General features: G+C 52.8%; 7 protein-coding genes across 7 annotated transcripts; 3 read left to right on the top strand and 4 right to left on the bottom strand.

Annotated features, from left to right (window-relative positions):
* Window positions 1–269: 269 nt before the first annotated feature.
* Z517_05497 (uncharacterized protein) lies at window positions 270–2,945 on the bottom strand (the record flags this gene model as incomplete). Its single annotated transcript, XM_013430824.1, has 5 exons — window positions 270–956; window positions 1,012–1,257; window positions 1,307–1,798; window positions 1,852–2,371; window positions 2,428–2,945. 5 exons carry the CDS (start codon window positions 2,943–2,945, stop codon window positions 270–272), a joined length of 2,463 nt encoding a protein of 820 aa, XP_013286278.1.
* A 1,089-nt stretch (window positions 2,946–4,034) lies between these two features.
* Z517_05496 (uncharacterized protein) lies at window positions 4,035–5,241 on the bottom strand (the record flags this gene model as incomplete). The annotated part of the gene is made up of 5 exons (XM_013430823.1): window positions 4,035–4,238; window positions 4,335–4,650; window positions 4,705–4,953; window positions 5,010–5,138; window positions 5,210–5,241. 5 exons carry the CDS (start codon window positions 5,239–5,241, stop codon window positions 4,035–4,037), a joined length of 930 nt encoding a protein of 309 aa, XP_013286277.1.
* Window positions 5,242–6,274: 1,033 nt separating this feature from the next.
* Z517_05495 (uncharacterized protein) lies at window positions 6,275–7,018 on the top strand (the record flags this gene model as incomplete). The annotated part of the gene is made up of 2 exons (XM_013430822.1): window positions 6,275–6,434; window positions 6,513–7,018. 2 exons carry the CDS (start codon window positions 6,275–6,277, stop codon window positions 7,016–7,018), a joined length of 666 nt encoding a protein of 221 aa, XP_013286276.1.
* Window positions 7,019–8,636: 1,618 nt separating this feature from the next.
* On the top strand, window positions 8,637–15,734 carry Z517_05494 (uncharacterized protein; the record flags this gene model as incomplete). Its single annotated transcript, XM_013430821.1, has 4 exons — window positions 8,637–8,852; window positions 8,989–9,678; window positions 9,726–14,151; window positions 14,209–15,734. 4 exons carry the CDS (start codon window positions 8,637–8,639, stop codon window positions 15,732–15,734), a joined length of 6,858 nt encoding a protein of 2,285 aa, XP_013286275.1.
* A 1,473-nt stretch (window positions 15,735–17,207) lies between these two features.
* Window positions 17,208–18,316, top strand: Z517_05493 (uncharacterized protein; the record flags this gene model as incomplete). Its single annotated transcript, XM_013430820.1, has 3 exons — window positions 17,208–17,327; window positions 17,531–17,993; window positions 18,123–18,316. 3 exons carry the CDS (start codon window positions 17,208–17,210, stop codon window positions 18,314–18,316), a joined length of 777 nt encoding a protein of 258 aa, XP_013286274.1.
* Window positions 18,317–19,269: 953 nt separating this feature from the next.
* Window positions 19,270–20,732, bottom strand: Z517_05492 (uncharacterized protein; the record flags this gene model as incomplete). The annotated part of the gene is made up of 4 exons (XM_013430819.1): window positions 19,270–19,464; window positions 19,586–20,179; window positions 20,249–20,343; window positions 20,438–20,732. The coding sequence occupies 4 exons, from the start codon at window positions 20,730–20,732 to the stop codon at window positions 19,270–19,272; spliced, it is 1,179 nt and encodes a 392-aa protein (XP_013286273.1).
* Window positions 20,733–21,315: 583 nt separating this feature from the next.
* Z517_05491 (catalase-peroxidase) lies at window positions 21,316–23,583 on the bottom strand (the record flags this gene model as incomplete). The annotated part of the gene is made up of 1 exon (XM_013430818.1): window positions 21,316–23,583. One exon carries the CDS (start codon window positions 23,581–23,583, stop codon window positions 21,316–21,318), a length of 2,268 nt encoding a protein of 755 aa, XP_013286272.1.
* Between the last annotated feature and the right edge of the window lie 620 nt (window positions 23,584–24,203).

The following is a 24,203-nucleotide window of genomic DNA, read 5'->3' as shown; positions in this document are numbered from 1 at the left end:
CTGCTACAACCCTCTTCAGCTTCTAAAGCTAGCGCGTAGAGTATTATCATAGTCGGTTCGTAACATTACCAAAAGTGATAGCTGAACGGCAGCTGTACGCCCTTGCAAACTTCAAGCTTTATCTATATCTTGGTTCACTCCGCCACATCCCTTGGTAGATAAGAGTTGGGATTTCGCGTATGGCTCTTGGGTATCACATTTTTATAACTGGCAGCCATGGATCGTACATCGCACCCTGTGGGCGCACATCAATACTCATAAATTCAAGCTCACTGTGGCTGCGGCGTCGAACCGGCCCATGCAAACATCCATTCATTCCCATCTGGCATTCCTTCCGTTGCCCAGAGCGGGTCGGCCATAGGAGTCAGTCCTGTAGGGCCAGGGGTCATCCCGGTAGAGCCAAAGTTCATACTGCTTTGCTGTGGTGATGCATCCTGCCCAGACTGAGTTGATATGTTCATGGTCCACGAAGACTGCGCGCCACCTGGAAACACATAGCCTGGCGAAGGTTGCCCTTGCCCACTGCTCGTAGTGTTTCCGCTGCTGGATAAATTCGGCGGCGAAGTGTACGACGTATGCGATGAGTTCGGGTTTGACAACGTTGAAGGCGTTGGGTGATTAGAATGCGGCCGTGAGCCATTCCCATCCTGGTGCGAAGTGTCTGGCGAAGTGTCTGTTCCCACCGACTGGATTGGAAAGCCATAACTATTCTCCAATCCATCGCCTGCTGGGGGGATTGTCTGGCCCATCTGTGAGTTGGTGCCCAACCCTTCCGTCGCATATAAGCTTGGGTAGCTGCTGGTCGCGGAGGCAGCATTGGCATCCCCGGGCCAAGGGGGTTGTATGCCCTGGGTGTTGGCCCCTTGGGCTGCTCCAACTGTTTCTCGTCCTTGAGTCTCTCGAATTTCGAAGAGGGGAGAACATTTCAAAGCATCCGTGTTAGCAGGACTTTCGCCCTATATTCAAGTCAGCGTTTTTGCCGCATTGTAGAAAAACCATGGGCAGACTGACCGGTGGGCGATGCCCGAATTTCCATCGCGAATAGCTGGTTGGGATATCCAAGCCACTACCTTCGAGGTCAACATCGAGCTGCACTAAGAACGACTCAGTGAGAGGATTCTTGGTTTTCAGGACTTGCATCGCGGCAAGTAGAAAGTGCAGGGAGGATTTGACTGCAGCATCTTCTCGTCTCGACTTGAGATATTGCACAAACACTCGAGCAGCCACATATAGACAAAACGCGAGGAAAGGATTCATCTGGAACCAAATTAGTATTTAGACACCGCTGACGAGCGCTCTAACGAACCATCGACATGTCCATGTGACTGATCATTTTCATGACGTTCGTGATTTGGTCCGCTGCGACGATACATCGACGTTTGGATTCGGCACTGATCTGGGCTGGCAATCGATTTTTATCAGCTTTGAATATGGCTGCTTGGTGCAAACATATAGTAGCTGTATGGATATTCATGTTGAGAAAGACGGTGTTCGGATCATTGAGGCCTGCTGGGAGGCGGAGAGGTGGAGGGAGTGACAAAGCTGTGTTGAGAAGAATATTGTCCAAAGACCGATGGCGCTTCCAGAATCCACCGTTCAAATCATGGTCATTGTCTTGTTCCGACGGACGATGGAGATGGGTAAGGTTTCTCCCGAATATTGTTGACAAAAGAATGACACCGCCAAATGAAGACAGCGAAGACGCCCCATCACCATTCAGGATATCGGATAATTGCAGTGTAGGCTCTGGTTGACATTTATTAAAGGCTTCCTCGCTAGCCGGTAGATTTGTGAGAATCTGCAGGGGAATTCCATTAGCTGCCTGACAGGTCACATGTTCGGGAAACATACGTCTCTCTCGTCAATGACCATTGGCCAGCCAGTACCGATGCTGGCGTATCTGTCCTGACAGTACGCCATCCAGAAGGTGCGCCGCCGTTCTTCGCGATCGGTCCAGTCTCGAGGAGGTGGCAATGTTTGTTTCACGTCAAGACCAACGCGATCCTGTCGATGTAGACCCATCATTTGCGCCAGTCGTGCAGCTCTGCCGATGCTCATCCACGCCCTCGGGAAGTACATTACCCGAAACTCGTAACAGGCAAGCAACGTCCAGCACTGAGAATGAGCGATTGTGATCATTCCCTCACCGTGTCCTCTCATCTCGTCCATTTCTGCGTACTTCCGAGCCCTGGCGTAAAAGTGTTCGGTGTAAGCTGAATATTTGGAGGTGATGGCACAAGCATGGGTCCACATAGCATATCTTAGGCACACCGCGGGGCGCATATGAGGCGCGAGGTCCATTGAAGCCAGAAAACGGCCTTTGTGGATCATGGGCAAGGACGGATGGATTTTGTCGAAATATATCTCATTCCTAGAGCAGTCAGCATCCGCAAAAGACCTAGAGGCTGGACTCGAGATCAGCCATACATCTCATCTATCACCTCTCGTGCGGGTAAAGCTTCTTCAAGACCAAGACCTATCATCTCCCAAGAGAAATCGTCGTTGGAGTTCATGGTGAAATCCGGCATCCCGGTCAGAGTCGGATCAGTAAACCTGTTGTCTGCCATCATTCCAGACATCGAAGTATCGAGACCATCGCGGATATCTAGAGGAGGCATAGTGGCAAATGAGTCCGCTGCTGGTGTGGGCTGGGTCATGTGGGTAGTGGCTTCATTCGTCGCATCTCTTGTTTCCAGCAAGTTTTCAACTTGCTTGAGTCGTGCTTCCAGAAGTTTGACATATCCTCTCTTGGGACCGCTCTTTTTCCGTTCTTCAGAGTATTCACAGTGGTGATTTAAGCGCGAACATGTCCCGCAGCTCGGTTTGTTCGAGTCACATTTCAGTTTCCTTTTGCGGCACAATATGCAGGCAATCCTCTTTGGTCGAGGGATGGCATCATTCGCCGCCCCTGTCGACTGTTCGCTCTCCCCATTTGTTCCACCCATATCCGGCTCTTCAATATTTCCCGACGTCATTCCCAGCTCCCAAATAAGTTGTGCTTTGAATCCAAGAAGCAGCGCAATCTCCTTCGGCGGCGATCAATTAGAATTTACCCCGCGAGGGAGGGCCAACACATTCATGAAGATGTGGAGGAAGGAAATAGAGGTACGGCGGAATGGAGTTTGGGACAGGTTGTTCAGACAGTGGGAGCGGGAAACAGCGGTGGAGAGAAGTAGACTGCTGGTGAGGGAGGTCCAGCGGATAGTGGCAAGTTTGAGGGGAGAGAAATTTCCAGTTTGTCTGACTGCAAATAGCATGCGATGTAGTGTTCAGCTCAAAGATCCCAATCACGCAAAGCGAAACACCAGAGGGATTTGACGTCGTCGCTCACTCAAGGTCGAGGGCTTGGTACCAGCCAGACTCTCCAGGCAGAACTGTTTCGCATAGCGTACGGGGGAGCGGCGGCTTGAAGTCTAACGAGATACGACTGCAATACGAGCGGTCGAAGCAAGGAGTCATCGGACAGTGAGATTACTCCTTGCAGCTTAGTGATATGATTACATAAGACGATTCTCGGGTTCATTCCCAAAAGCGTCAATCGGTTTAGTTGCGGATTCCCCGCGTCGCTCAGTTATTCATCTCCTACTGGTGCTGCCACCGGGTGCCACCCTACGTATAGTTACGTCCGTAATGCGGACGAATCGCAGCCCAAAATATATAATGCCGAGCCCCAGAAACGCTGTGGCATCAGATTCCTGGAAATGCGGTTACGTCAAAAGAGATTCTTTAATAAACACTGCCCCGCGAGGATGTAGACCTTTCTCCTCTTAACGCCAAAAAGAATTCACCCCTCGAGAGGGGTGTGAGCTTGGTTGCGCAAAGAATCTCTTACCACGGCAAAGACGAGGTCTCTCCGTGTCTATACCTGAATCTAATGCTCCATGATATATTGTGCAACGTTTCTCTCTCTTTCAACCCAATTTCCTGTGCTCGAATCACCGCGCGTTGCTTTCCCAACGCCGCAGCAGGTTTCTTTCGCAGACCTCCAGGCTCGGTCGATCGTTGCTTCTCCAGAGTTTCGAGGAATATCACAACTAATGGGAAGGAACATCGCCGCCATCGCCCTCCTCGTTGAAGAAGACCTTGATGGGCAACCACGAATCGCCGCATACCTTGAAGCGAGTCTTGATGTTGCTCAAAGTGTCCATCTCCTCTTGTGTCAATTCCCAACCGTCCAGTTGGAAGTTTGCCTCAATGCGCGACTTGGTAACAGATTTCGGGATGACGCTGGTGCCTCTCTGTTTTAGAAGAAAAGTGTCAGTACATTGAAACAGCATATTTTGGAGTTGTTGTGAGAGACCATCGAGGACATGTGTCTCGTGAACTCTACGCACCTGAAGCCCCCACATCAACAGCACCTGCTGAGGAGTTTTGCCATGTGCATCCGCAATTTTTTGGAGAGTCTGGTCGTGGGCTAGAGGTGAGTCCGTCGAGCCCAAGCACGAGTATGCGGTGACGTGAATTCCCTTCTCTTTGCAGTACGCCAGAGTCTTTGGTGAAGGCATGTTAGGGTGAAGTTCAATCTGATTGACAGCAGGCACAATCTTCGTCGAGGGCGCATTCAGAAGCTTCTCGAGGTTGGAGATGACAAAGTTGGACACTCCGATATTTCGAACTTTGCCAGTGCCAACGAGTTTCTGCATCTCGCGCCTGTTCGGAGATTAGCATGGACTGCGTTTAAACAAAGTCTCTAAAATCGCCCACCAAGTGTCAATGAAGTTCCAGTCATCATAGTGTTTCTTCAAATCCTCCGGCACAGTGGAGCTGGGCCAGTGCATGAGGTAGAGATCGACATAGTCCGTCTTCAGATCTCTCAAAGAGGACTCGATACCTTCGTTGACACGCTTGTGCCAGGGATTGTCGAGCTTGGTCGTGATCCAGATCTCTTCGCGGGGAACGCCGGAGTCGATGATCCCCTGACCGACTTCTGCTTCGTTACCGTATGCAAGAGCGCTGAAACGAGTTAGGATACGACGCTGCCTACGGTCAGGCAGAAGAAGGCTTCTTACGTGTCGATGTGGCGGTAGCCAATTTGCAGAGCGTTTTTGACGGCCTCGCGAACTTCATTGGGTTTGGATTGCCAGGTACCGAGTCCAACGCCGGGCATCTTCGCACCAGTGTTCAACGTGAACACGGTCCTGACAGGCAGGTGTTAGCAGCCGCCACTCTGGGATCGGGATCGGCAAGTGTCGATTGGGAGTTTTCTCACTTTGTGCCCTTTCCTGATTGTGAAGTCGTCATCGTGCGGAGTAATCGAAGATTCAAAAGCGTAGGGGTTAAGAAGTGATTTGACGCAAACTGGAAACTTGCGACAAAAGGAGGAATCCTCGACCCTTTAAAGGAAGAAACAGAGAGGCGAAACAATGACATGCGACCCGGACGCAGAAACCCGAAAATTGCCTTTGCGGATCATTGGGATGGATATATAGTTGCAGCTATATTCCGGTGGGCAATCTTCGCATTGAAAGATTTGGAGGTGGGGCAATCGACCTTTGCGATGCAACAACAGCTACGCAATAATCAGAACCACGAGGGGCACGGCTCAATCGTCGCACCTGTTGACCCGAACCGTTATTGGCGGGTTATGGAGCCTGACCTCCATACACAGTTGAAACGGAGGGCTGGGAATATTCTAGATCAAATTTGTTTGCCGTCATTTAGGCTGAAATGATCGACTGGGTCAAAGGATGGGGATAAATATCAAGAGGATAATTCATGTCCACATGCGCCCGGAAGTCTCGTAGCATACTCGTATCTCATCCTGGCACGGAGCAGGGATCCCCACTACGAGGGGCGAGGCTCGGAATGAACTTGGAGCGACGTTATGTAGCCATGCAGCCATGGCAGGCACCGCGTTGTGAAGAGTAAACGAGGAGGAGAAAAGGGTCCAGATCTTGGTGAAGATTGAGATCGAGGGCCATGTCCGGGCCGCATGCCCAGACGAGGGAGAGTGAAGGGAAGGAGAGGCGAGTGTGCAGAGGAAACTCGTGGGGTGGTGGCAGGTGGCTTTCCTCCTCCACAAAACTTGGGCTCTAACGTGTCGTGCAAAGTCAACCCAGTGAGTCTAGTAAATAACCGCTACCCGGACGCTTTTGCCATTATTATTGTCCATTTTGGCCTTATTCATGACGGAGGAAGCCTGCATAAATCTCACTCGGCCTTGACCCACGGCCAGACACGCGCCCTTAGCCTCGACGAATTAGCCCCCGATGAAGAATTTATCCTGATCAGCACCGGCAGCTTACCACGGGCGTCGTGATATATATCCGTGACAATGTCCCGATTTGTACCAGCTGGGACCGATGCCGACGCACCTGACGATGCTTGGGTGAAAGCGCAGCAACAAGTCGAGTCATCGAGGAGGCCCAAGAAGGTCGACGGGGGAACGCAAGAAGGGGGCAAGAGTCTTTATGAGGTACTGCAGTCAAACAAGGGTAAGGAATATGAATCTGGGTTTTTCTGGAGCAGCAACCGATCAATGCTGACACGGTTGTGACTTTGGTGCTCCTCAGCTGCTAAACAGGAGGCTTTTGAGGAGTCCATTCGGCTCAAAAATCAGTTCCGTGCCCTTGATGATGATGAAGTGGAGTTTCTCGACTCTGTGCTCGAATCAAGTCGAGCAAAGGAGAACGCCGTCAAGCAAGAGACGGCCGAACAACTCGAGGTCTTTCGCAAACAACGTGCCGCCGCCGAACAAGCGCTAATGGGGGGTAACGAAGCCGGGACACCAGGAGACCCTGCAGACAAAGAATCGTGGGCCGTCAAAAAGAAGAAAAGACGTCGAGAAAAGGACAATGAGTCTGAGGTTGATTCCAAGCTGAGGAAGGTGTCAACTACTGCTGATACTGCCACTCCAGCTGACGCTGATGAAGATCAACAAGATGCAGCCGCAGAGGGCGCTTCACCAGTCAATAAACTAGACATCGACGACGAGGTTGAGCCTTCTAAGGCGGCTACGCGTCCACAACCAGCTGTTGGACTTAGTCTGGTCGCCTACAGTTCTGATGAAGATGAGTAAGTCCAGCAAAGTGGCCACCATGGCCACCATGGCCAGTCTGACCAGCTGCCCGCATGACGGCATCATGTTGATGGTCCATCAACGCGCAAATGCGCCCGGCTGCGCATCTAAGAGACAATCTGACCGAGAATCTTGGCTTTGTTTTGTCTATTGAAGGAAGGAAGGAGCTGGTCGGCCCCTCCTGCCAATAATAATGATACAAACTGTCTGGCCTCTTGAGTGGCGAGGCGGCCTCTGGATTCTGCAGCTCCCTGCGCGTTTTGTCGCGACTGGCAATGCATCAGTGGGTGCGCCCGCCTAAAACGGGGATGGTGGCAGCTCTCTTTCCACCTGTGAAATATCGCCGAGTGGCTGCAGCAGCGAACACGGGGCGTCCCTGTCCCTGCCGATGAACTGCGTTGGCTCTGCACTTTGCCCTGCATCGCGTCTCGTTGTCCTCGTATTCTACCTGCGCCCGTCACCCAGAAACCCGAGTGCTACACCGGTTTGCGGCTCTGCAAGCATCGAACAAGTCACAATTGCCTAGACCAAGAGAGTATTCGTGCCAAAGGGTCTTCTACCCTGCGCTTGTTCCTACGATAACTGTACGACCTCAACTCAGTCACCCCCCTGATGAGTGTTGGCAGGCTCGGATCACATCGGGGGCACGTTTGTGTGGGTCGATTGTCTTTTCACCTCAATAGGGGCCAATTGCAACTGTCCAGCACGCATCCCAGTTATCAGGGTGTCAGGGAATCTCCCACGCCAGACAACTCCTAGACAACTCCTAAGGTGGTGTGCAGCGTTTGGTCCACAGCCCATCCACCCACCATCCACAGCCCGGTCTTGCTGGAATGCTGCTAATTTTGCTGGTCTCGCGCATTCCAACCCATCACCAACTGGCTTGCCATCTACTCCTCTCCTATTTGTCTGGTGGTTCGTATGTAATTGTAGCGGTGAGCGATTCGTTGCCACATCGATTGCTTGCCTGCATAACCACCGAGACTTGTCAGGCGCGTCATTCGTTGTTGGCTCTGCAGGTCAACACCGCCAGATTCTCCAAAATGCAATTGATGCATTGAATGGAGTCGTTTGGGCATTGATGAAAATTTCCAACGAGGAGTGGGATTTCTGGCCGGCTGGATGAGGGTATATGAGTGACCTCATTTCTCCTTTTCTTCCTTTCCCCCCAGTTTGTGTATCGATAGGGAGGGTGATAACTAGCAGATATTAGGCCTGGGTGTGGTATTGGCTTTCCCCCCTTGACTGTTTCTGGCCAGGCGAGTCGCTGAGTTGCTGGGATCTGCGCAGCCAGAGGAGCGTGACTGCAAGGGGGCGCTGTGGCACACCCGCTGTCATTTGCCCGCTCGTCTTCACTGTTGCCCCATTGGCACCTGGGTTTGGTTTTGCACACCAATGAGCAAGTCAAACACCTTGTGACCTCCTGACGCTGCATTTCCCAGCTCAACCACTGCTCACAGTTCTTCTATCGCTCGATACCAGAGGCTGTGTAGACGTAGCCTCACTCTCTTTTTGTCTGCTTTTCTATCCATCTGCTTCGCGTCGCCGCTGCCGCATCAAATGCTCTCCCAATTTAATCGGTCAAAACGTCTTGCCCAGCTACAGCAACAGCTACAGCATGGCGGCTCTGGTCGCCGCGTCGCCCGCCGGCAGAGAAAACGCGTTTTCCCAACAAAGGACCCCGAGATGGTGGAAGATGGCAAAGGCTGACCCTGCAACACTATCCTTTTACGACATGGCGGAGGTTGGGTGTATTTCTCCAACACCTTGCATTGCCGATTGGCGCCATCGCATGCACACCGCCATGCTTGAGAACTACAAGCCAGGACAACGGGTATGCAGAACACTACTCCATTCTAACGCACATCTGTCAAGTGCAAGCCCCTACTTCTTCTTTCTAAGCTTGCGATCCCGCCTCCTCCCCTCCCCTCTTTCTCTCGCACTGGGATCTTGTCTGACACGGACGACAGTATTCCACTCCAAACTACAATGTCTACCTAAGAGCAGCTGCGCTGGTCGCAGCCTTATTGCAGGAATTAGCAGACCGTCCTCAGCCTTATGGAAGCTGCTCCTCCCTGTCCAGCGACGACTCGCTGCCATTGCAAGACTGGCAAATACCAGCAGCATACGCACAAGTATTCACCTCACCGGATCACCCTCGATCCTTGTCTCCTGATAAAAAGCCGACGGCCCGGATTGCGACAATGGATGCTCGCATAGATTTTGGTGGCTTGTACGGGGTACAGTCTAGAGCCAAGAAGAAGAAAGCCGGGAAAGCTGCTCCGGCAAAATGGCTCGAGTCAGACAACGAAGGAAACGGGAACGCTGCTGGCAATGGTGAAGATGCTGGGGCTGGAGGCGGTGATCAAGGCGGAAGCGCTGGTGGCGATGGCGGCGGCGATGACAACAACAATGGGGGAGGCGGTGACGAGGAAGAGTGGGACTTTGGTGGCAGCAAGAAGAACAAGAAGAAGAACAAGAAGAAGCAAGAGGAGGAAGAAAAGAAAAGGCAGGAAGAGGAGGAGGAGCAGAAGAAGAAAGAGGAAGAAGAGGCTGCAAACCCGTTAAGCTGGGCTGACGAGGCGAATAACGCTGCAGTGGAGGATGACTGGACTACAGGTTTCACCACCAAAAAGGATAAAAAGAAGAAGAACAAAAAGGTACTTTCATCCACCGACTTTAACCCTAATGATGCTGACTTTGCTAGGGGATCGACGAGCCTCTTCCTTCTGCTCCAGATCCTCCAGGCGCGGCTTTCCAAGACATCAGTCTAGATGATAGCGCCCCGAAGCTAGAATTTAGTTTCGGTGGTACTGACAGCAAGAAGGACGCGGGAAGCTTTGGTGCCTGGGGTAAAACATGGGACTTTGGATCACTCGATACTGGAACGGGAAAAGTCGACGACAAGGCTTCTAAGAGGGATAACGACAAGAAGGAGGAATCGAGTGGGCTTGGAGAGACTAACCCCTGGTCCTTGAGTAACAAGTCGAAAAAGAAGACGACTACCTCGTACGGTTTCGATTTTGGTGACCTGGATTCTGGCGACAAAGGTTTCGCTCTTGATGGAGACATGGCCGACAGCAAGCCCACTGATGATGCATGGGGATTTTCCACCATCAACAAGAAGGACAAGAAGAAGAAAGATAATGGATTCAGTGAGACTACTGTGGTGGACCCAGTCTCAAAAGATGACGACCTTTTGGGTGCTTGGGGGACCTCGACCTCGAAGAAAGATAAGAAAAAGAAAGGATTTTACGATGAAGATCCTGCACCGCCGCCTCCGCCACCAGCAGACCCAGAGCCTGTGGCTGCGGAGGACGAATGGTCAGGTTTCACGACGAAGAAAGACAAGAAGAAAGGGAAAAAGGGCGTCATCGAAGAACCTCCTGCCGACATAAAGGAAACTGTTGCTGACAACGGAGCCATGGACAATGCCTTCGAATGGGGATTTGGAACAGGCAAAAAGGACAAGAAGGCAAAAAAGGGTGCTTTCGGCGATTTCAATGACACTGATGATCTTCTAGCCATACCTGCTCCTGCCCAAGAGCCAATCCAAGCAGTCGATGACGGTGACGACTGGATGTCTGGAGCTTGGGGAAAGAAGAAGGACAAGAAAGGCAAAAAGGCGGGTATCGAAGATTTGTCTGCTTCTGTCGACTTCGGGAGCACCGCTGATGCTAAGACGACAACAAGTGATACTCTAGCAGCTGATGAGCCTATAACGGGAAAGGGCAAAAAAGATAAGAAGGGCAAGAAAGGCTTCGTCATTGAAGAAGAGCCGCCACCACCGCCAGTCGAGCCACCAGCCGAACCAGACGACATTTGGTCCTCAATCGGCAAAAAGGATAAAAAGGGGAAGAAGGGTAAAGTAACCAGTCCTGAACCCTCAATTCCAGATCCTATTGTCGAAATCGAACCACTAGAGGAGACGGTCAAAGAAGAATATGCTGACACTACTGGGTGGGCAAATCTTTCCGCAAAGGAGCGGAAAAAGAAAGAAAAGGAGGCTAGGAAAAAAGGACTGCTTATTCCTGGCGACGAGCCTCCAGCTCCAGCGCCGGCTCCAGACCCATTACCAGAGCCGGAACCTGAGATGGAAGCCACCAAAGGAGATGACTCTTGGGGTTTTGGTGGTTGGGGCACATCCACCAAGGACAAGAAAAACAAGAAGAAAGGCTTCTTTGACTATGAGGAGGAGGCTCCGCCGCCGCCGCCGCCACCAGAGCCAGAGCCGATTCCGAAGGAGGAGCCGGAAACGGTTTGGAGCCTTTCCAGCAAGGACAAGAAGAAGGGGAAGAAAAAGGGACTTCTAGACGTGGTTGAAGAGCCACTACCTCCCCCTCCAGCTCCTGAGATACAAGACAAGGAAGACGATACCTGGGGAGCGTTCACAACTTCGGCGAAGGACAAGAAAAAGAAGGAGAAAGACGCCAAGAAGAGCGGATTTCTCGATGTGCTCGATGAGCCAGCCATGCCCGAGTCCCACGTTGAACCTGAGTCCAAGGATAACGATGGCTGGTCTCCATGGGGTACTACTTCTTCCAGTGATAAAAAGAAAAAGGCCAAAGACACCAAGAAAAAAGGCTTCTTGGATATTGACGAGGAACCCCCTCCACCCCCACCGGAGCCGGAACCTGCGCCAGTTGCAGATGTTGTAGAAGAAGATAGTTTCTTCGGACTGTCGGCTAAAGAAAGGAAGAAAAAAGAGAAAGAAGCAAAAAAGAAGGGAGCCGCAGTCGCAATCCCTGAGCCCGAGCCTGAGCCTGAACCTGTCATCGAACCAGAGCCGGCGGAAGAAAAGACCGACAGTGCCTGGAACTCTTGGGGGACGGCAAAGGATAAGAAGAAAGCCGGCAAGAAGAAAGGAATCACTAGCGAACTTCCCGAACAAGAACCTGTGCTCGAGCCTATTGTAGAGCCAGAATCGGTAGAGGAAAAGAACGACGATGGCTGGGGTTCCTGGGCCGTCTCATCGAAAGACAAGAAGAAGGCGGCGAAGAAGAAAGGAGCAGCCACCGAAGATCCACCCGCCGAGCCCGAGCTCATCATCGGACCAGAACCAGCGGAAGAAAAGGTGGACGACACCTGGGGTTCCTGGGCCACCTCAGCAAAGGACAAGAAGAAGGGAGCCAAGGACTCGAAGAAGAAAGGTATCGCCGAGGTCGAAGTGCCTCAACAGTCTGATAAACCCGCGCCTCCTGCTGAAGATGATATCTGGGGCTCCTGGGGATCAAAGGAGAAGAAGAGCAGTAAGAAATCAAAGGGCAAGGACGACCTTCCTCCCCCAGCTCCAAGTCCTCCGGCTCAGGGTCTAACTCCGGAGCCTGATCCGGTGGAAATGATGGATGATGACCTGGGCGGAGACACATGGGCAGGTCTGACCAAAGTGAAAAGCAAGGCATCGTCGAAAAAGAGCACGACTTCAAAGCTGTCAACAGGAAAGGACAAGACGAAGAAAAGCAAGGAGGCGGATGAGTCTTTTGACTTTGCCCCGGCCGACGAACCGTTGCCAGACGTGACTCCAGTCAGCGCTACAAAGAGCATGTGGGGTTTTGGTGCCTCGACTACAACTACCAAATTAACGAAAAGGGAGGAGCTAAAGGCGAAGAAGGAAGCAGAAGAGAAGGCCAGACTGGAGGCGGAGGAACAGGCTAGAAAGGAAGAAGAGGAGAGGCTCGCTCGCGAGGCTGAAGAAGCTGCGAAGAGCTCGAAAAAGAAGGCCACCAAATCGTCCAAGGCGGATGCGAAAGCCAGCAAAGCAAAGGATGCCGACGAGCTCATTGACATGTTCGGCGAGCCCACACAGGCCTCCAAATCTGAGAAGGGGTCGAAGCTGAAAAAGACGTCGTCCAACAAAGAGGAAAAAGCTGAAGACAAGAAAGAGGACGACTATTTTGGCTTCTGGGGTAGCGCGTCAACCTCCAAGAAGCCAGCTGGCAAGAAGGACTTGGACTCACAAAAGGAAATTACCCAGCAGGGGTGGCCCGATCAGGATGACGCGCTAGCCGACTTCTCGAGAGATCTGGACTCGGGATTTGACTTTGAAAAGCCTTCTTCTACTTCCAAGGCCGCAAAGGCAATGCTCACCTCGACAAAGACCAAAACTAGCTCCTCTGTCGCCGATCGCATCAAGGCTCTGGAGGGCAAAAAGGAAGAGAGCAAGAAAAAGTCAAAGGCCGAAGCTGCGCTGACTAAGGAATTGCCTCCACTAGACGACGCGCCATCGCCGAAAGAGGAAAAGACGTATATTGACAAGGCCCCAGCCTCAAAGACGAAGACAGCTTCTGCCAGCAAGACGACCAAGGCCTCCAAGAAAGACGCGTCGCCGGTCACAGAAGAGAAGAGATCAAAAGACTCCATCCCTGGCAGCTTCCCTGGCGCGTTTGGTGACGACGACGACTTTCTCGACGACGTCCTCGACCTATCGCCCACGTCACCTGAAAAGCCCAAGGCGAAGGCCACCACTGTTGGGAAGAAGAGTGCCAAATCCAAGACGACCACACCCAAGGAGTCAGCGACAAACGACATAGGCCTATTTGAGGGAGAAACAGCGCCCAAGGCCCCCTCCCCGCCCATTGAAGACAAGAAATCGTCCAAGAAAGAACGGCCCAGAGTTGAACGATCCGCAACGACTTCTTGGGGATTCTGGGGTGCAGCACCTCCGCCGAAGAAAGCTACCAAAGACAAATCAAAGGACGAGGACGACATGCCGCCGCCACCACCAAAGAAGGAGAAATCACCAACCGGCCTGACCAGGATCAAGTCCACTCGGACCTCGAAAGAAAAGGAACTGGAGGACAGGAAAGAAGCTGAAAAGCTCTCCAAGTCATCTGGATCTGATAAAGAGGCCAAGTCCAAGAAGGCCGAGAGACCAAAGGCCGCGCGTGGTACCTCGTTTTCGAATTTCATGTTTGGAGGACCACCGCCGTCGGCTATGCCGCGTTCCAAGACCACCAGTCGAAGACCAAGCAGTGCGGGCAGTTCAAGGCCGTCGTCTCGCCGTCAATCCATCGATGGGTTCGCGTCTCCTCCACCTGAGGATGAACCCCAGGTCACCGACAAAGCCGCCAAGCTCATGGGAATGAAGTCTAGCAAGGTCGAACGCCGTCCATCGGTCAAGAGGAAATCTTCAGGTAAGTCAACGATCATGACCACAGGCAGCCAGATGATAGCTAATCCGCCGTCATTAGCTGTTCCAGACCCATATCCCATTGACGATGATGACATGGTCATGATCCATACCAACGATGATCCTCCGGTTGTGAATAGCGTGGCTGTCCCCCAAAATTCAAAGTCTAGGTCCTCCAGATCAAAGAAAGAGGTAGGTGCACGACCCTCCTCGTTAAATCTAGGCCACGTGTTCCGCCCGTCCTGGTCGCCGGATTTCAATAAAGAACTTCATGCTGACGGACGGGTTTCCTTTACGCAGATCAAGTCACACAGCAAAAATATCTCCCAGGACGATGATGTTGTCATGGTCGAGAGCCCTACACATGCAGACCCCTTGGTGACAAGCGGACCCGACGACATGGCGTTTGTGGATCATCCGCCTGCATTGAAGAGAAGCAACACTGCCCCGAGGAAATCGACGGGGTTTTTTGGCAGCTTCTTTGGCAGTTCTCGTTCTTTTGACGGGGACAGACAGCGACATCGGAGCTACACTCTGACCGATGGGGAAGACCTACCTATCAGGACTAAAGATAAAACAAAGAGGCGTTCCCGAGTTGTGGACGGGGACGAATTCACCACAGATGCGCCCGCTGAAACAGATGCCGACATGGAAGCTCGACGGGCTGAAAGAAGGGCCAAACGTGAAGCGCGTGACCAGGCAGAAGAAGCCGATCGCGTCGAGCGTGAGCTCAAACGGAAGGAAAGAAGAGAGCGTGAAAAGGCGGATCTCGAAGCTCGTCAACGCAAAGCTCGGGAGCGTGAAAGACGAGAACAAGAGGAGGAAGAGAAGCGTCGCGAAGAAAAGCGTGCTCGACGTGCCGCCCGAGAAGCACGCGCGGCACAAGAAGAGGCAGATGCGAATGCAGAAGCCGACCGCCGGCGGGAAGAGCGCCGGCGACTTCGTGCGCAGCTCGAGGCTGAGCAGGGAGTCAATCGCGATATTTCGAAAGACGATCGTCGCAGATCATATTATGCAGAAGAGGAGGAAAGACGAAAGCGGAAAGAACCGAAAGATGATCGGAAACACAAAGACAAAGAGAGGTCGAGCCGCAAGAGATCCAGCGTCCTGGTTGAAGAATATCACGAATCTCGAAGTGGCAGCGGTAAAGGAATCGCACCCCCAGCCAACAAGACCAGCTCATGGGTCAACTCTCAAGCTGATGAGCCACCCGACCTCCCACCTGTAGAGGGCACAATCCTCGATCCGAGTGGCGAAAAGCCACGAGCAGCGGACGAGGGGCCCGGAGCTAAACGCAATGGTCGCCATCGCGACAAATATGCAGGGATGACGGACGCAGAAATCGAAGAATACCGTGCTCGCAAGAAGAACTCGCGTCGCGCCGAGGGCAAATCAGCCAGTGGAGGCAGCGACGAGCGAGACAAGGAGCGAGAACGAAGAGAACGACGTCGGCGCAGAGACCGCGAACAGTCTGATGGTCGCGGCTATGGCTATGAGGAGGCGCCCGTCAAAACTTGGGACGGGCGTCCAGCACTTGGCGGCAAGAATGACAGCAAGAGGAGGAGCTTTCTCGGAGGTCTTTTCTGAGGTGGAGGACCACCTTGTGCACTCGATACCCCCCAAGTATTGGGGGGAACAAAAGCGGCGCCAGACGTTGCGCCCAGATTATGACGCCTTTGGGCGAGGATGTATGCTGGGATGGACATGCACATGCCGTCCAGAAGCAGCGCTTTCTTCCTCGCCCGACTTTGTTGTATGCCAGGAAGCGATCCTGCAGGCATACAGCGACACATTGTTTTGGCATACGGCATCACCACTCGCTTCGATACCCATGTCTTCCTATCCTGCTGACTTGTACACTCGACTTGCACCTATTCATGTGTTTTGGCTTGCATTTTTGGAGCGACGAGGACGACAGTTCCGATCTGAGCGATTTGAATTGATTTTGCACCATTTCCCGCCTTCTTCTCTCGAAGCTGAGCTGAGCTAAAGATGATATATTGTGGAACCCAATTTGTACGAGTATCGGGCTTATTGGACATGCAGCTAGGAAGCTTGGGTTTGTTGACTGAGCGCTTTGCTCCTTACACTTTTTTGGAAGATAGATACCCCATTTAGTTAATATTCTCACGCCTGTTCGTCCATCACAAGGGTTTGCTTCATATTCGCATTGAACGTCCAGCATTTTGTAGGATATTAGTGGCTTCGACCACTCTGAGCATTGCTCTTCTGGGTGCATTATAGTGCCAGGTGATTAGAGCTGTCGCGTTTGACGTGGGAAGAGTCGAACTGGGTTGACGCCGATTTTTCTTTGGACCACCAAACCAGATCGTATCTGCGGATGTACGAATTCCCACAAACAGACAGGTTTTGATCAGATACGGATCCAGTCACAACAAAGACTAAGACTCTCCGTTGGGTGTCCGTCCCTGGGCCGGGGCGAAGCGACGAGGGACGTGCATGTCGACAAAAAGGAATGGGGCGAGCAAGATCACGAGGGTCCACAGGTACAGTGCGTCGAGGACCGTCCAGGCACGACTTTGATGGAGGTCGGGAGGAGATGTTGTTGTTGAGCGGGATCCCATTTTGGGAAATTTTGGGAGGAGTTGTCCTCGATTTAGTTGTGAGATAAGCTCTGTTGGTAGATTGTGGAGGTGTTTGATATTTCTTATCACGAAGACCCAGATAAATGACTTGCGAGGTTGTCAAATCAATCGGTGGGAAATGTAGAAACACTCTATTCGCCACGAGACCAAAATATTGCTGGACGTGTAATGTGTTTGATGGAATGCAGAGCGATCTACTTGCTTCGTGCTGAAGTGACAAGTCATCCATCCAGAGCCTTGTCGCGGACGACAGACAAGGCTGCCCAATCGCGTCTCTAGCTCCAAAATTGGCATCGCAACGCTGTCTGTCTGTCTGTCTCGACTATCAACCTCGCCTTTCACCAGAATCTGTTTCATGTACTGTGATACGGTAACCGCGTACACCTCCTGCATGGCCGCCTCATATACACCACTATAAACTTCTCTCCGTTTTCTCTTGGCCCCCGCTGTGACAATGACAAAAAGGAAAAAGCAAAAGACCAGCCACTTGACAAAGGGAGAGCTCAGTCAGGCCGAGATATGGGACGATTCGGCGCTGATCCGGTCCTGGAACGACGCTGTTACAGAGTACGAGGTATGTATGAATTATTTTTTTTTTACCAGTCCACCAAATTCGCACCTCGCCAAGCTACGGCAGATGATAACTCGATGGTGTCGTGGGGATTGTACCATATAAGCACTACACAGATGAATCCCGCGACAAACAATTTACATTCTACTATCTATCTCTCAATCCTTGGCCTCTTTTTCTTTTCTGCCTCTAACGTGGAACACTAGTACTACCACAGCATCCACGCACGGGGCGAAGACGTGGAAGAGATTCTCCGAAAGGCCGAGATGGGCGAACTCGATGACGAGAATACCGATGCTGATGTCGACATGGGAGGACAGTGGCGACCTGTCCATCCAGAGACACCGGCTGAGGCTGCAACTGCTGCAGGAGCAGCTGCGGCGGCGGCCGATGAAAACGAAACTACAGCCGATGCTGCTGCTGCTGCTCGTGACACCAGATCCGAGAGTGGTGAGGTGGAAGATGAGGATGGCCCCGAAGGCGGCCCGGTTGGTCTCGAGCAGAGACGCAAAGCTGCCATGGATCAATTCAAATCCTTGTCAGACGAGCCAGACGGACAACAGAAACATCCACCACAGTCAACATTAGAACGGCTAACGACAACGACGACGACAGCTCCAGCGATAGGACCGTGCTTACCCCCAACCAGTGCTATCGTGAACGAGCAAGGTATGGGCCTCTTCCCCTCTATTCCCTTCCCTTTCCCATCTTTTCAAAAACTTCGTGTTTCACTTCCTCTTCCTCCAACAACAACTGTCTGTTAGAGATCGTGTCTCTTCTAACTGAGGTTCCTTGCAGTACCACCAACCGCCACCGCCACCGTAACAGGCCTCTCACCAGACCAGACGCTCGAAAATATCAAAATGGCATATTACTGGGCGGGATACTACTCAGGACTTTACGATGGACAGCGCCAGCGACAAGCGCAGCAGGCTCAGGCTCAGGCTCAAGCTCAACCGCCAGCCGAGGACGTCACGACAGACCAGCAATGAACGACATAGTATTTCTCAAGGCTCACCAGAAGTGGTTTTGTGAGTCCCTTGGTGACCACACTCAACATCCATGACTACACCACCCAAAGCCATGATCTCGAGAGTTGGAACCAACCACGCTACCTACCTACCCACCAATCTAATCACCTACCTACCTGACTACCTCGCCCCCCCCAAACCTCCGAACGTGACTCGCCTTCCATCACCACCAAGGAATCAATCCACCATCTGAAGACGTGCCGTTTAAAGGTACAGGAAAAGGAGAAGAAAGCGATATCTTATCACCGAGCAACCCTTGATTTCTGAGGGTCCTCCCCCTTACCTCCTGTCAACCTGATTCAAAGCGAAGGCTGAAGGAACATGCATTTCCGGCTTGAGAAACCATAGTAGGGCTAGCCTGGAGGTAACACGCTCCAACACCTTCCCACCCTACATTGAAACTTTCAAGGCCGGGCCGAGCGAGTCCAAGTCCAATTGTGTGCTCGGCACCAACCTCGACGGAGGGAGTGGAAGACACGAGAAGGGTAGGAAGGAAGCGTGGGTGGCGGAACCATAGACGATTCGCGAATCACAACTATTCAAGAAGACGGGAAAGACGGGGGCGAGAGAGAGAGAGAGAGAGAGAGAGAGAGAGAGAGAGAGAGAGAGAGAGAGAGAGAGCTTCATAATTGACCTTCTCCTGCCTGTCTTGTACTTCCACCTCGACTGCAGACTCCCTTGTCAAAAAGATCTCGCCGCATGTTCCGACACGGTCGGAACCCCAGCGAAGCAACTCCTTCTTTCTATATATCTTTCTTCCGCTTGCGGGGGAGGGAGCTTGTAAAAGTCCCTTGTAAAAGACATGAGCATTCATTTCCCTGGATCTTCCTCCTTGGACCCAGAGATTCAAAAACCTCTCTCTCCTTGCCGCTTCTTCGCTTGCCACTCTCAACAAAAACATGCTTCTCGCAAAATCAGTCGACGTCGATATCGTAACATACATAAGCCGAATACTCTCCTTGGTCTCCGCCGGCGACCATGTCCTGCTGGCTTGTCCCTTCGTCTTTGACTACCCTGCCCTTCTTGTCTCTCCCAAAGGCGTTGCCGGCAAGGTACGAGTATTCGCTGTCCAGGCCTTGACGAACCTTCTTTTCGCGTTTGGAGTCCGTCTAATTGGGGGGGGGGAGTTTCGATCCTCCCGTCAGCATCTGGTCTTTGGGCATTTTCTGGGGAGAGCAAAACAGTGTAGCACGGCTCCCAGGAGCTGGGATTGCCAACGGCATAACATACCTTGATCAAAAGAGCCACATAATCCAGCGGCAAGCCGTACCTTAGGACGGTTTCGACAAAGACCCTCAGCACAATCACATGGACAAGACACATGACCGCCTCGCTCCAGCCCGTCCTACCCAACCTCAAAGTTTCTCCCCAAACCCTCTTCTCCTCGGCTTCCACTCTCTTGACCTCCCTCTCCTCCTCTTCCTTGCCGCCCTCCTTGTACTTGTAGTCTCTTGGAACCCACTTGCGCTCTCGGGCCTTGTGCACAAACTCTGGCGCATGCTTCCTGAACAACGTCACCGCGTACAGACTGTATTCCTGGTCCTGGGCGACAAAGGTCGCCGAGCGCGGGACCACCATGGGCGCCAGCGTCTCGTAGGTCCTCAAAAACTCCTTGACATTGGCATTCGGCACGGCGACCAGGTGTGTCTCCAGGTGCTCCGAGTGTTGGTTTTGAACCAGGAGTTTGGGGTCTGTGATGAGAGGGGCCAGGGATTTCGTCGAGAGATTTCCCGTCTGTTTCCGCACGAGAGATTGGAGAGACGTGCGGAGCGAGTTGTATTGGTTGTACTTGGACCGGACGTCGTTGTCTATCGAATTGGCTTCCTGTTTTCCCCGTCAGAGTCAGCAGGGCAATGCTCACCAAAACCTCTCGGAGCGGTAAAAAAACATTACCTTCTGTAGAAGATCAATCAGCTCCGACAGCGGCCTGTCGGCGCGGTATTTGACTTTATTCCACGAGAAACTCCGGAGGTATTGCTCGAGTGGTTCTGGACAGGGCCAGCAATCAAGCAAAAGTCAGCCCTCTCAATCCGCAAATCCGCCATACGCGGGCCAAGTTCCAATCGCATTCTGAAAACATACTGTCATTGACGTTCTTGTGCATCGCAATCTTCTCCTCGTCCCCGTCCAGGATATTCTTCAACGTATCCCCGACCTTCCCCACCACTCCGTGACAAACTGCCGCCAGTTTGGCCAGTTCCTCCGACTGCTGTAACAGGGCATCGAGCGTGCCGATCTTGAACTCGGGGATGGAGAACGGGAGGACGTCGCCGTTGGACGGGTTCGCGGCTTTCTGGACCGATGCAATCGCGTCGTCCTTGTGGCCCGACGGGGTTATACTCGAGGGGACCGAGATGAAGAGATATTTGGCAGACATGGTGGAGGACGGTTGCGGGCTTGGGGGCCTGGATTGGGAGGTTTGGGTGGCTCGGGACCGGGGGGGAGAGCGAGATGAAGAGAGACACAAAGTATACAAAATACGAGGAGCTTTCAGTCCCACAGGTCCATACGAGTATGCATGAGAGAGAAAGGCTGCACCGGTGTCGATTGCTCGCAGCAATCCGGGTGAACTATTTAGATGGTGCAGTTGGCGGACATGGAGCTCCCTCGCTGCGATATGATGATTGGCGTGTCGAAGCTCCCAGTGGGAGGGGTGCGTCATGCCCATTTCCATCTCGTAGGGCACGCACACCACGTTGTTCTACACACCCTTGGGGCAGCATCCCATTAGTGCTCTTACAACTCAGCTTTATCATCTTAAATAGATCGAAAATACGAAGTCATATTTCAACTGGTACATTTTGTATTGCTATTTAGTACGGTTGCAGTTCATTGAGCCTGCTAACCGATTGAACTTATTGACTGCCCACTGACCCGACTCCAAACTGCATGATAAAGCGACTTACGGCACAATGGTGCTTATCATAGTTCTCCCTTCTTCACAGCGTCTTTCATCTCGTCTATAGACGCGCTCTTGCGGGGTCTTGAGCGGAAGCCACGTCGAATCGGTCCAAGTTCATCACCTTCGCCCAAGCTGCAACAAAGTCTTTGATAAACTTCTCCTCGTTACCAGCGCTGGCATACACCTCGGAAATAGCACGCAGCTCGGCGTGTGAGCCAAAGACAAGGTCACTGCGAGTGGCAGTCCATTTCTTCTGGCCGGTCTTGCGGTCGAAGCCTTCGTAGAGTTCCTCGTCAGCGCTTGCGGCCTTCCAGGTGGTGCCCATATCGAGGAGATTGGTGAAGAAGTCGGGGGTCAGTTGACCAGGGCGCTTGGTGAAGACACCATGAGAAGAAGCATCCCAGTTGGCGTTCAGGACACGGAGACCACCAACCAACACGGTCATTTCAGGGGCAGAGAGGTTGAGCAGCTGTGCCTTGTCGATGAGGAAGTGTTCGGTGCGGGCACGTCTTGTTCCCTTGCCATAGTTGCGGAATCCATCAACCAAAGGCTCGAGGTGTTCGAAAGATTGGGCGTCGGTTTGCTCTTGAGTGGCATCAGTGCGCCCAGGGGTGAAAGGAACAGGGATGCCGGCAGCCTTCTCCACAGCAGCACTGCCCGCCAGGACGATGAGATCCGCCAGTGACACCTTCTTGCCACCGCTTGCGGAGCTGTTAAACTCCTGTTGTACCTTCTCCAAAGCGCTGAGCACTTGACTCAGTGTCTGGGGGTTGTTCGCTTTCCATTTGTTCTGGGGAGCGAGGCGAATGCGAGCACCGTTGGCGCCGCCCCGCTTGTCGCTGCCGCGGAAGGTTGAAGCCGATGCCCAGGCAACAGTCACCAGGTCGGAAGGCTTGATGCCAGTGGCCAGAATCTTTTGCTTGAGGCTGGAAATGTCACTCTCGTCAATGATGGGGTGGTTGGCAGGAGGAAGAGGGTCTTCCCAGATCAGGACCTCGGACGGGATCTCCGGACCGAGCCAGCGGGATCGTGGACCCATGTCGCGGTGCAACAACTTGAACCAGGCACGAGCGAAAGCGTCGTGGAGTTCCTCTGGATGCTCAAGGAAACGACGTGAAATCTTTTCGTATGTAGGGTCGAAACGGAGGGAAAGGTCGGTTGTCAACATGGTTGGCTTGTGTTTTTTGTTTGGGTCATAGGCATCGGGGATGATCAAGTCGTCTGTCTTTGCAACCCACTGGTTGGCACCAGCAGGGCTCTTTGTGAGCTCCCACTCGTACTTGAAGAGATATTCGAGGTACTTGTTGCTCCATTTAGTGGGAGTGCCGGTCCAGGTGACTTCGAGACCGCTGGTGATGGTGTCCGGGCCCTTGCCGGAGCCAAATTTGCTGGCCCATCCAAGACCCTGTTGCTCGATGGGAGCGTCTTGTGGTTCCTTGCCGACATTGTCCGAAGGACCGGCACCGTGGGTCTTACCGAAGGAGTGACCACCGGCAATCAGGGCAACGGTTTCTGTATCGTCCATAGCCATACGGCCAAAAGTAGTGCGGATGTCTCGAGCGGCAGCGACAGGGTCGGGGATGCCGTCAGGGCCTTCTGGGTTGACATAGATCAAGCCCATGTGCGCAGCTGCGAGCGGAGTCTCCAAGTCCCGGGTATGGATGTCCTTGTGATCTTTTTTATGTTCATCACCATCGACAACTCCATCACCCGCGACGCCTGCGTGACCCTGCGAGTAACGAATGTCATTGCCTAGCCAGGTGGTTTCGCCGCCCCAGTAGGCAGACTCATCAGCCTCCCAGGTGTCTGGGCGGCCTCCAGCAAAGCCAAAGGTCTTGACACCCATGGATTCGAGGGCGACATTGCCAGTGAGGAGCATGAGATCCGCCCAGGAGATCTTGTCGCCGTACTTCTGCTTGATGGGCCAGAGCAAGCGGCGTGCCTTGTCCAAGCTGACATTGTCGGGCCAGCTGTTGAGGGGAGCAAAGCGTTGTTGACCTTGACCACCACCACCACGGCCGTCGGTGACACGGTAGGTACCAGCACTGTGCCAGGCCATTCGAACGAAGAGACCACCATAATGACCAAAGTCCGCGGGCCACCAGTCCTGAGAATCTGTCATCAAAGCGTGGAGATCTTTCTTCACAGCTTCATAGTCCAAGCTCTTGAAGGCTTGTGCGTAGCTGAAGTCTTTGTCGAGGGGGTTGGAGACAGGAGTGTGCTGGCGGAGGATGTTGAGTCTGAGGTCGTTTGGCCACCAGTCGCGGTTGCGGGTGCCGCCACCAGCGACATTGGCCTCTCTCATTGGGCATTTAGACGAAGCCATGGCTGCAGATGCTCTTGTCAGTCTAGTGAGAGGAAAAGACAGTCGAAGAGAAGTACAACGTGAAGGTGAGAGAAGAGCAAGAGACATGTCGGGAAGGGAGAGAACTACCCCGCGTCTTTATACAGAGAGCAAAGTGAAAGGGAGACCCCTCAAGTGAATCAAATACCAGGTACCTTCCTACCTCGCTACCCATATGCCAAGGTAGGATTAGCGCATAAGCCCCCCGCCGGAAATCGGCGTCTAGCCAGCCAGGGATTTATTAGCTCTCTTGCGGTTGGTCTGTGAGCTTCGTGCGTTTTTCTTAGAACGGCTAGTTGGAGCGACCGGATTTGCACTGTTTGGGCAATGTCCAGCGAAAGACCATCCCATCCCATGCCATCCCACCCGCCACCAAACTTTGGGCATGACAAGGGGTTGGGAACCTCGACACCCTCGGCACAACAAGTGAAGACGCAAGCATTATCGATTCTAGATTTTTATTACCTGCAACGTCATTTGTCCGCAGATGGCAGCGGCCCCAGAAAATGCCCCCATTGGCGATCGAATCTTCTAGTTTCTAACCAAACGACATGGAACCGAATTTCTCGGAGGGCAAGGGGTGGTGGGGAGAGGATGCAAAG

Source organism: Fonsecaea pedrosoi, assembly GCF_000835455.1.
Source record: "Fonsecaea pedrosoi CBS 271.37 unplaced genomic scaffold supercont1.3, whole genome shotgun sequence".
Taxonomy (NCBI): domain Eukaryota; kingdom Fungi; phylum Ascomycota; class Eurotiomycetes; order Chaetothyriales; family Herpotrichiellaceae; genus Fonsecaea; species Fonsecaea pedrosoi.
This window is presented reverse-complemented; position numbering and strand designations above follow the sequence as displayed.